The 12,500-nt window shown below is 39.6% G+C and overlaps 1 protein-coding gene across 7 annotated transcripts in view; it reads left to right on the top strand.

The window, feature by feature from the left end:
* LOC147020483 (zinc finger protein ubi-d4-like) overlaps positions 1 to 12,500 on the top strand; it is a 201,848-nt gene that overhangs the window by 72,844 nt on the left and 116,504 nt on the right. For 6 of the 7 annotated variants that reach the window (XM_085895864.1, XM_085895865.1, XM_085895860.1 and 3 more), the window contains 2 exons: positions 10,272 to 10,387; positions 10,666 to 10,761. In XM_085895864.1, the coding sequence (XP_085751990.1) occupies positions 10,272 to 10,387; positions 10,666 to 10,761 (212 nt within the window). The remainder of the gene's footprint in view (positions 1 to 10,271; positions 10,388 to 10,665; positions 10,762 to 12,500) is intronic. The other variant, XM_085895859.1, reaches the window with a different exon arrangement.

The following is a 12,500-nucleotide window of genomic DNA, read 5'->3' as shown; positions in this document are numbered from 1 at the left end:
CTTCCAGGATCTTCTCACTTCATTCTTGAGGTCTTGGTGTTTCGTCATCTTCTTGATTTCTGCATCGTTTAGTCCAAAATCACTGGTATTAACACCTCAATTCGCAATGCCTTCTCTTTTTTTTGTACCAAAGTATGATATCTGGTCACAACACTTTGTTTTTGATGTTCATGCTCGATGGGATCATTAGGTCGTACGTGAGCTTCTCAGTGCTCAATGGGAATGTTTTCACCACTGTCTGTCTGTTTGTGTGCAGGATATCTCAAAAAGTTGTGGACGGATTCGGATGAAACTTGGTGGACAGGTTGGGTGTGTGGCAAGGACGAATTGATTCGATTTTTGTGAAGGTCCGAATTCGGATACAGATAAGGATTTTGTTTTTTACATTTTCATAATTGATTCTTTACCATTGATGAATGGGGCCAAAACGATATATAGCATGATGTATCAAAAAACGTTGTGGATGAATTGGTTAGATGACCAGAACAAGCCAAGTAGATTTTGGTTCAGGTCACCAGATCCGGCCTATCGGTGGGACACAAAACGTAAACTGTTCAGCCTGGCAGAGGTAGTCTCACCAGAGGAGAGGGGATTGTATTCGGGTCTGTTCGTTCGTTCGTTCGTTTTTCTGCAACCACTTGTCGGATTGAGAGGAAATTTTCACCATAGGAGCGACTACTCGTGCAGAATGTTTTCATGATAAGTATGACATCATAAATCACGTGGTGGGGCAGCCTTGGGAGTTCCCTTGAAACTTGACCAAGTCAGAATCAAAAATATATTTGTAGCCCAAAGGCAGATCACTTGCACTCAAAGTTCATTTTCATGACCTGGGCATTCAAAATAAATAAGTAATTGACATCACTCGTTGAGCACGTGTAATTTCCGTGCAACAGGTTGGGGAGCATTAACACGGTGTTATAATAAATCTGGAGACTCAATATGCCATAAATGGTCTTTTCCAGAGCTTTGTCTATTAGCATGAGTGAACCCGCCAGAAGTACTCCGGTGGGCATCTTACCGTGCCGATCTTCATGATGCGGTGGATTAAAGTTGAAAATGCAACAGATGGATCGTACCGAGATGGGGAGGATTCGAGGTAGGGGAGACGTGTACCAAGGAAATGCACAGTTTCCGTTATGAGCTTGCATACATGTGATCTTAACGTATGATCTTCACAAAATGTATTACTCCATTGCTGTTGTGTGTAAGCAACATACTCACTCAAGGCCCTGGACACGGAAGTGTTATAATAAACTTGTGAAAAGCAATCTTTTTAATAACAGGTGCATGTGTAAACACTATAATAATTAAATTAGTCTTGTTGACAACATGTCACCGCAACCTCAACATAAGATCTTCATAACAGATATTACTCGATCGCTCCTGGGGAAAAAGCAAGGCAGGGTCCAAGCACAAGACCTGATTGAGACCCTGAAGGGCAATTTTTTTTTTACATCAAAACATAGCTCTTGACCTTCCTCTGGATGAAAGAGCAGGCCATGCAATGTTTGGTTGCACTGGTTCCTGCAGAGTCTGAATGCAAAAACAAACAGACACACAAACACACTTTCTTCTTTATATATTAGATTCTGCTAAAAGCTGTGAACACGGAAATGATGAAACTTTTTATGCCTCCGCCACCGAAGGCATTATTGTTTTCGGGTTGTCCATCCATCCCATCATGATCAATTCTTGTTATCATGATTACTTGTGAATCACTGAAGGGAGTTTTACCAAATTTTGTACAACGGTGTATCATCTTGCTTTATTGACTGCATGTTATCATTGTCATTTGTAAGTGCTACAGACCGATACTCTGGACTCGACGGCACAAAAGAACCAAAAAGTTAGACTTGACTTCTTTCAATAACACATTGGTCTCGCCAATAAAATGGACTCGCACATACAAGAAAGGTTCAAAGGTTACCGATAAATTTGTCTGCACATTGATTTTCTGCTAAAGATATGGATTACCCTCCAAAACCTATACTGCATGGCGATGTGGTTTAAGCATGTGCCTCCGAAACAAAGCACATTTGTTCCCCGTCGAGGATGGTTACATTTCCAATTATGTGTACACTATATTTTTATTTCTTCCCCTTAATGATGTTCTGTTATTGCAAATGACATTGACAAACTTGTTCTTAGTGGGCTTGCATGCAAGCTGTGACTAGGAAGTGTTTGCTGCTTCGATGATGCAACCCAAATTGCATTTTCATTCACATTTTATCCCATCGTAAGTGAAACCATTTTACTTGAAATATGAGATTGAGGTTCATGGAAGAGCAAGATGACAGGATGAATGGGCAACGACCTGACGATGGCGCAGTGTGGTCACAGTCGAACACAAGAAGCAAGGGAATTTCTTGGGATTTGTCTTTTCGTTGTTTTTTTTTAAGTTTTTAGTTTGCCGAGGGGGGGGGGGAGAGGATGAGAGATAGTGAAAGGGGAGGAAACTTGGGAAAGGAGGAACATGGTAATGTTTAAGACTTGAGACTCATGGACACGAGGCCTACCAAGATCTAGACCAGGGTTTCTTAACCTTTTTAGTATTGTTTCTCCCTTTGAAATTGCCAAGTAATGATATTCCCCCCCCCCACCACATTATCAACACTAAATTAACTAGAGGGGGAGCACTCGGTAGAGTGCAAAACCTCCACCGCCAATACTGCTAGGTCACTCAAGTGAACCTGATATCCTATTCATTAAATTTGATGTCAACAGTGCTCAGAGTTATATTTTGCAATTTTCCGTTTTACTTTTAACTTTTACATACTCAATTCATTCGTCTTAACTAGATTCCTTGAGACAGAAATTGATTTTACGTGGGTATATCCACCTGAAGTTCTAAAATCAGCCGCAATTATAATTTTGGCATGTTTTTTGTTGGAAATCACTTATAACATGGAGAAATGCAAAAAAATCAATTTTTTTGAAAAAAAAGTTGCAAAATTTTGTTTTTTTTTCTCTAACAATTTTTTTTGGGGGGGTGGGGGGGGGTTGGAAATCACTTAAAACATGTAGAAATGCAAAAACAAAAATTCAAATATTTTTTCAAAATGGCCACCATAGCGGCCATATTGGACTTTGGACCACGTCCAAAATCTAATGACATGATCCTTGGACCATACCTAACCCCCCCCACCAAGTTTCGTCGAAATCCGTCCAGGAGTTTTTCCGTAATACTGTTCACAAACAAACAGACAGGGGTGAAAACAGTAACCTCCTATCCATCCATCTTCGATGGCGGAGGCTAATAACAAAACAAAAATTTATTAAAAAAATTATGCCAATAAATATTTTCATAAAAGTATTGATACACAATTTATTGCATAACATTAACAGTCTTATATTATTTTAACATTAGCATTTCTAAAATCTGTCGTGTTGACTGTCGTTGTACGATATTTTCTTTTATAGTGTTGCCAAATAAGCACGTTAATTTTCAATGAATTTTTGTTCCGCTAATTTTTCATCGCTTGGGAAGTGTATTCCGACGACGTATTCAGCGCAATAAATAGTTTGAAAATTGTTCAACCTAAAAAATTAATTTCCCCTCTGAAATCCGAAAATTTCCCCCAGGTTAAGAATTGCTGATCTAAACAAATGCAATATTGAGCGATACCGCGTGAACGAGAATATTTATTCAATATAGACGTGGCAACTGATTCGCGATGCGATTGATTGTGCAGGGGTAACAAATGACAATGGTTAGACGAGACAGATCTAATGCTATAAAATTAATTTTCGAAGTTTCCACATAGCTGTAAAACCCGTGTACAATTTACGATTTGTACTCTATTGATCAGCCAGATCTGCATCCACACCTTAACCAAAATCGAATCGGCTTGTTCTTGTCACCTACCTAACTCATCCACCAAGTTTTTTGTCGTAATCCGTCCACAACTTTTTGAAATATCGTGCTTTTGGCAATTGTTTTTGGCCCCATCTCTCAATGGTGAAAAATCACTTTAAAAATTATCTTGTTCAAATCTTCCACAAAATTGAATCTGTTTGGCCTTGTCACACACCCAACCTCCCCACCAAATTTCATCGAAATCTGTCAACTCCTGCTCCCAGACCAACAGACAGACAAACAAACGGGGGTGAATACATACCCTCTGTCCACCTTCAGTGGCAGAGGTAAATATTCAAGTGTGTTCTGCTTCTATATCTGTGTCTGTGTTAAGATAAGGACATAGACCAATTCTGTTATTTGATAATAACCACATGTTTATGATTACAAAATTGAAGGAAAATGACCATTTACCATTTTCATTAAATATACATGGTCTTGGGGGTGAATTGTGGCTGTCATGATCTTCGTTTGGTGGTTACTAAAAGCCCATTGAGGGATAATTGGCTGCAGCATATAACGCCGCATATCCAGACTGTACCGTGCGCCTCTTGGCATCGCTCAGCCGTAATTGGGGACGAGGCTTACAGTACCATTAAGGGTAATGCTTGGCTGGTTTGATGCCCCCACCGGTACAGTATCGGAAGTGGAATTGCCGGAATCCGGGCCAGAACCGCCGTCTCCTGAGATGAAGACCTGATGTTGAAAAAAAAAAACTTTCAAAGTGTAGCAAGAATAAAAAGTATCTACTTGCAGATTTTGCCTTATTTGGGATTACTTACTAAGGCTAATGCTAATTGTACATCCAGTATGATGGACCAAAGAGCCACGGATGCCAGTTTTGATATCTGTTAAACAAATGGTGTCTCTTTATATCGAATAGTATTTGCACCAAATGACATTGTTTTGTATATCGCAAGTAATCATGAAGGTTAAATGCCCAAATGATGTCCCTACCACTTGGACATATGCCATTGCTCTGACGTCATGCCACGAGATTACCCATCAAACCCTGAAGACCACTGCAAAAGAGTTGTTAAGCAGCGGTGATGAGTCTGTGATTCATGGATAGTTTTATCTCCTTCGGTGACATGTCTGTGTTGAATTGATCGTTGTATCTGCTTCCTAAAGCAGATGGTAAGAAATGCAATTCGATAGCAATGATTGAGAATGGCTGTGTTAACGGTCATGGCTCCTTGAATTTAACATGTGTGCTTCAAGTCACTGTAGTCTGAAATGACACACATTTCCAACCTACTTCAAATATTACCCTCACCGAAGGAGAGGGTATTGTTTTTGCACCCATTTGTCTGTCTGTCTGTCTGTCTGTCTGTCTGTTTGTTTGTTTGTCCGCACAGAACTTTCATGTTTTTCACCGCAACCGCTTGTCGGATTGAGACAAAATTTTCACCATTGGTGTGACTACTCATGTAGAATGTTTGTTTTAATCATAATTATGACATCATAGGTAGTGTTGGAAAAATGGAAAAACTTTGGACCTCTGTATCTCTGAAACTGCTGAAACTGCACCAAGGAAAAATTGAAACTTGGCACACGGCAAGTACTCATGGGGAATGAAAGTGATTTTTTAAAAATATGATGTCGTAGGTACCTTCGTTATGACGTCATATTTGCAAACGTAGAATGTTACCGTGTCCTGCAGAAACAAAATTTGATGACATAATTGGTTGCGTGATTTGGCAGCCATATTGTTAAAAAATAAAAAAATAGAAACCTTCAAAAATCTTCTCTGAAGTGGTTGACCAGATTGAAGCGAAACGTTACACGTATGACCGCCTGTCCATGAGGATCAAAAGGTTCACACATACGATATCATAGTTCACATGGTTTGGCAACCATATTGGATTTACCATAAAACCTATAAAAAAATCTTCTTCTCCAGACTGGTTGGACAGATTGAGGGAAAACTTCACACAAATGTTCTCCAAGCCTTGGGTGTACAAGTATGTTAAGGACTAATTGATGGGTCACACGGTTTGGCAGCCATAATGGATTGAAGAAAAATATTAAATAATGCTTTCTCTGGAACTGCTTAATCAATTGGTGTGAAACCTCACAATTATGCTCGAGTAGTGATGGGGAATACATGTTTTAAATTTCAACTTGATCGGATGCATGGTCTAGCAGCCAGAATTATTTATTTTTATGAGCTGGGTTATTTTTGATTTTTGATTTATTTATTTATTAATTAACCTCCACCATCGAAGATGGACGGAGGTTACTGTTTTCACCTCTGTCTGTTTGTTTGTTTGTTTGTGAACAGTATTTTGGAAAAACTCCTGGATGGATTTCGACGAAACTTGGTGGGGGGATTAGGTATGGTCCAAGGATCATGCCATGAGATTTTGGACTCGGTCCAAAGTCCAATATGGCCGCTATGGCGGCCATTTTGAAAAAATATTTGAATTTTTGTTTTTGCATTTCTTCATGTTTAAGTGATTTCCAACCAAAAATAAATAAATTTGTTAGAGAAAAAAAAAACTAAGAAAATTTTGCAACTTTTTTTCAAAAAAATTTCGATTTTATTTTAAAAATATTTGAATTTTTTTTTTTTTTGCATTTCTACATGTTTTAAGTGATTTCCAAACAAAAAAAAAAAGTCAGAGAAAAAAAAACTTAGAAATTTTGCAACTTTTTTTTCAAAAAAATTTAGATTTTTTTTTGGCATTTCTACATTGGTGTCGATCTCGTTTCGTTTATTCAATCGTGGTTCAGTAGAGTCTGATCCGTTTTGACCTACAATGAATGGGACATCAGGTTCACTTAAGTGACCCAGCACAATTGGCGGCAGAGGTTTTGCACTCTACCGAGTGCTCCCCCTCTAGTTTTTGGAATAAGGCTCACTTGGCTGTGCCTGGATGGGTTTGATGGTAGAGAAGTAGCAGCTGAAATGCAAATCCTATCAAGGTTCCTCCTGATGTCTTAATCTTTACTTTTTGCTTGTTTGGGTTCCTTCTGATGACTCCAATGCAGGACTGTTCCTATTTGGTCTTCCATTTGATTTGAATTGAATTTATTTTATTCCCATTCTAAATTCAATTGAATAATAATAAACATCATGGGTCAGGGTCAGGTGTCCAATCAAAGTGGGACGTCTTGGTTCCCGGTCATCACTGCCAGCAGTTATAAAGTGGAAGTTCTAATTATGTCTCTTATTACGTAACACACCAGTACACAAACGCCGCACAACACACCACACAAAACTACACAAAGGGTACAGACAAAATAAGTACAAAAGGGTTTTTCAGCAGAATAGACAGTGCTAGGATTATGGGCCATAACCTGAACGTAAAGAAGAGTGTTCAGATGGTGGTAAGATAGGGGTCTTTCACTCGGAGAGGAGTTAATGCAGAGGAATGGTCTATCTGGTGAGGTCGTATTGGCAGCAAAAGAGAGATAGATTTAAATTTGAATTCGATAAGTACCAAGAAACTTTGGAGATCGAGGAGTACAGGGATATTGGCAGGACTTGTACGTAGCTAGCACGTGGCTGGCTGATAGTATCTGGTGTTGGTGTAGTGCAGGCATGATCAGCCAAATGGCCTTCTCCTGTGCCAGAGTTCCTTGTTCTTTTCCATACAAGACTTGTGTTGTAGATGATACTCAGTGAGATCTCTTCATAACAAATCAGTTATGAAATGGTTGCTCTCAATCACAGCCATGCGACACTATTGGATACAGGCCTGTTTCAGTCTTTCCTATGATCTGACCCTGGGTACTACCAGCACATGTACAGAATTTGGTGGAGATCTGGCCAACCCTGGTTTGTGTATGATTTTCTCCGATGTACATCCATCCATCCGTCCATGCAGAGAATTGCCTTATTTAATATAGTAGGATTAATCCAACTTTTGAAAACAAATGTGAGCTGGCGTATTATTTTTTTTTTCTCTTTCTATCGTGTTTGAACAACCACCGACCGCAGACACATCCATGAGATGTGCTTGTCAAACAGTGACTCCGCTCCTTCCATGTAAATATGGCTACAAATGGAAATGGGATCAATAACTTAACATGTTCATGTCACCTCCAGTTTTATCACGTCTATCCAAAAATAAAGTTGCTATAACTTTAGAAATACAACTTTAAAGTTCAGTTTTCAGATGAGATCCCAAATATGAGACCTGTGATACATTTAAGCTGTTTATGTCCTTGTCATAAGTTTTGTCCATGAGACCTTAAATATCTATTTCATTCACGTTCAGCCTGATTGGTTCATGGTACAGTACATGCATGTTAGTCGTTAGACTGTGCAGTTACATACACCGTATCGCATCCAGCGACTCTCAGTTCCTTTATAATATCACAGGTTGATTGCCGTAGCAAGGAACTTTCATGTATCTGAAATGTTTTGCAAAGTCGAAGTCTTTTCTTTTACCAAAACAATGCATCGTTTGATTACTCCTTCACTTGAGGTACGATGAAGTAATGCTGATTTATTTATTTATTTATTTTTCCCCTCCTGTTGCATCTTTCTTTGGTTTTCATTATATCCTGGATGACCCAGTAAGCACGTGCAGTGAGATTTTGACATGGCGGAGGAGCTCGTCGCGTACCATGCATCGGTGGTGTAAAAGCAGAAAAGCATTTTGCGTTCCACATGTTGTTGGCGGTGTAAAAACTGCACACGGATTGTGGGCGAGATGGACAGATTAGCTTGTGGGCCTGTGAGGCGTCTATCACTGTTGCTGTCAAATATCCTACGCTACCTTTCAAAAAGAGTAGGACGTCGTGTGCTGATACCCTCACCCAACCTACAAGGGCACAGCATCCATGGTACGGCTGGGCCTCATAAATGATTTAACCAGCTGGCTGAATTTGTGATTGATTCCAGGTTTGGAGTTGTGATGACAGGTAATGGGTCATCTTGGTAAGTTTCCACCACAGTTGTTCATAGTTCTACTTTTTAGATCCTCGTGGAGGATCTCGGTCTTACTCACGTTGTTGTTCTTGTGGACGTTTTTGTTTCACAGCCGACAGTTTTCATTGAAACTTCCTGAAACTTGGCATATTTATGTAAAAATACCCTGTACAGACAGTAACCATCTCCGATTTTGGAAATTCCTCCTGGAAAAAAAGTTATGACGTCAAAATATCTCCGCTAATGGAAATCGCCTCAAAAATTATCTCCGAAACTAGGCAAGCTTTTTGAACTCTGTGGGAATCGAACAAGGCATTAGCAGAGATGAATTACCGCACATATGATACATTACTATGACGTCATATCAATTTTTATGACGTCATTCCTATTTTTTGACATTTTTTTTTGTTTCACAACCCAGAGTTTTCATTGGATCTTCGTGAAACTTGCCATGTATATGCAGAAAGCCCACGCGCAGGCAGTAACCATCTCAGATTTTATAAATTCTTCCTAGAAAAAAAAGTTGACGTCATAATATCGCCGCTAATGGAAATCGCCTATACCATTAACTCCGAAACTAGGCAAGCTGTTTGAATTTTGTTTGCGGGAATCAAGCCAGGCATGAGCACAGATAATTTATCGCAAACCTGATACATCACAATGACGTCATATTCGTTTTTATGACGTCATCATTAAGAGGACGATGATCTTAGCTCATTCGAGCTTGTTGTTATCCATTTTAAATATTCTTTTTCCTTTTCCTACCTTCATCATCATGTGTGGTGGATAAATGCTTTTCATTACTAGTTGTTAAAAAAAAACATATAAGATCTGCCGATTTAATTTATTGGGTAACTCGTTGGTTTGTTTTCTACTTCATCGGTTTGTAGTGTCGTGATGCTGTTGTAATTAAGGGATTATGTTTGTTTGTTCAGATTTTTTTGCTGTTAATGCATCCTTACTATAATTCATGGACTGTGATGTGTGTTTGTGTGTTTGTCACGCTACTCCTCCGACAGTTCTGATCTGATTACATCCAGACTTGCTACATTGGATTAGCATGACCACAGTTAGTTCATCGCAGTGTTTTTATCTTTGCCGGTGGTCTTTATCGGGGAAGAGGGGGGTGGAGGGGAGGGAAGGGTGCAAATTCTCGAGGTAAATATTTATCGTGTAGCGCCAATCCAGGTGGGAGAGGGTATTACGAGTCCCCACCATTTACAGTATTCCTGTCCCCACGTTTTCCAGCGTAGTAAGGTGTTTTGAATTGTATGCAGTCGGCATGTTTTTGCTTCATTTACGTAACCCGGGTTGTTTTTATTTTTATTTTCGGGAGCGATTAAGGCAGTTGTCAGTTGCTTACGCACCCCGCCCAAATAAAGGTATGCGTCAGAAGAACGCGTTGCATGCTTGGAACAAGATCGCCCATCGGGTGGCTGCCCTGCTCGTATCAGTAATGTTCGATAGTTTTGTTTCATGTGTTGTTTAGCTCTTCACATCTTATTCTCATCCCAGATGTTTATCTTGCAGTGGAGACCATGAAGAAGGAAGGCCTCGTAGGAGGTGAGGGCCCCAGCCTTGAAGCCTTGCTCAGGGGGGAAACGTCAGAGAAGCCGAAAGATGAAGAAACAATCAGTGACTATCAGGCAAGGCCTAAAATTCCTTGACTCTCAAGTGTTTGAAGTTTAACAATCAGCTCAAAAGTTTTAACAGAGGACGCCAACCATACAAGCTGCACAATATTTTCCGAAGTGAGCGATCATTTTTTGAACATTGCAGCACACACCAACATGGAGTTGAATGTTGTACTTGCGGAGATTTATTAAACTGGACTCCTAAATGCAAGTGATAAATCCACAAGCTGCCGTGCCATGATGAATGACATCTGCCTTCTTTCTTTTCCTCGTCATCCTGGTTGGGGCAGAAGGTGCTTGAGGTTGAGGATTTCATCATTGAAGAGGTTGAGAAGGAAGAGACTGAAGAGGAGACACCCCGACGCAAGTACAAAGGAAAAAACAAGGTTGGTTGTGTTCCTTCTGAGTACAATAGGAGGGGAATCGAACCGGTAATCTCATGTCCTGCCATCAAATGTATTTCATCATACAACCGATGCTTGTGATGCTTCTTTTGGGGACTGTATATCGTTATTTATGTATATTTATGACTGTATGTTTATAATTTTATTATTTATGCATGGAAAGTGATGGAGAGGGAAAATTGAGAAAAAGAGAAAGAAGGATTAGAAATGGGAATGAAGTCATAGGAGAGTGTAGGGGGATGGGGGGGGGGGAAGAATGAACGAGGCATCAGAAATCAGGATGAGCTGGTGGTGTTCAACATGTACTCATTTTGTATATGTAATAAATGTATGTTCTCTTAATATACAGGGTGTCCGATAATGGATATACCAAAAAGAAAGTTGAGTAGTTTTGTTATTCAAGATACTGACATAAATTTGATGTGAATACATGCCATGGACTTATGTGTTTGTTTAATTTTTTTTAGCCTGACATTCGCGAAAGATACGTTCCTGGAAAATGCTGCGAATGTCGAATCCGCGAATGTCGGGGCATTGTTTCAATGGGGAAAATAGGGATAGGTTCCCGGCGGTTCGTGATTCATGAAAACTGCCGTGAATGGCGGCTCAGCAAATGTCGACACCGCGAGCGTCGCGCATCATTTCAATGGAAAAAGAGGGAATAGGTTTCCAGCAGTTCCCAATTCATAGGGGAATATTTAAAAGTTTAAAATATTTTCGACCGTGAATGCACATGATTACACTTTCATATAAAATGCTTACAAATTAAAAAAAACAACATCATCAGGTACCGTTAGTTTCCAATGTTTATTGAAGGAATGCAATTACGGTTTAATAAAAGTGAAAAAAACATCAGGTACCGTTTCAAATTTTTATTCGCACAAACGCTTGCAACTTTTCGAATGATGAATTAAAATCCAGTGAACTCGATGAACTCCTCTGAAGATGATGCAGGTGAGGGTGCTAATGCTCCTCAGGTGGAGGGACCAGGATGAAAACCAGAGAGTTGGTGTCAAAGCCACCCAATGCTCGCCTGTTTATACATTTATCGTTTTTAAAAGACTAGTTTAATAATATTTTTTATAAAGCATTGCAGTGAAGTCTGATCCAAATGATTTTAAAGCAATATATGTATTTGTAGATTGTAATCACTAAAAAATAGTGTGGTAGATAAAAACATTAGAAAGGAAAAAAACTTTAATGTTGATGTGCTACAAAAAAGTTAAGTTCAAAACAGGTCAAAAATTTTAAAAATTTGAAATTATTTTTTAATTTCAACTTCACTACATCAATAATATACCCCAAAGGAACCTCCATGCCAAATATCAGCATCATCGTACACATATTAATGAATGGCAAGCTTCTAAATAACTTGCACCAAAAACTTTAACATTTTCACGCTCACGCTGACGCCAGGGGTATCGCTATAGCTCTCTGTTCTTCGAACAGGCGAGCTAAAAATGGGTGAGAGAAAGCTGCCTGGAACATTGCCACAGGTGTTGATGCAGCTCCTTGTATGGGAGAATCACATCGTCCAACCCCGTCTTGAAGTTGAAGTAATACTCCATGACCGGAATAGCATCTACCAGCCTCTCGGTCATTGACTGCATGTCCTGCAGCATCTCACTGGGAAATTGACTGTGAGGTTGGACCTCAAAACCTCGTCCTCCTTCTCAGAATCCTTGGTAATAGCGTCCAATTCCTGGGTGAACTCATCGGCA

This window comes from Eptatretus burgeri, chromosome 9 (genome assembly GCF_056783735.1).
Source record: "Eptatretus burgeri isolate ZD-2024b chromosome 9, Ebu_testis_v1, whole genome shotgun sequence".
Lineage (NCBI taxonomy): Eukaryota > Metazoa > Chordata > Myxini > Myxiniformes > Myxinidae > Eptatretus > Eptatretus burgeri.
Note: the sequence above shows the minus strand (reverse complement) of the source record. Positions and strands in the feature narration are given on the sequence as shown.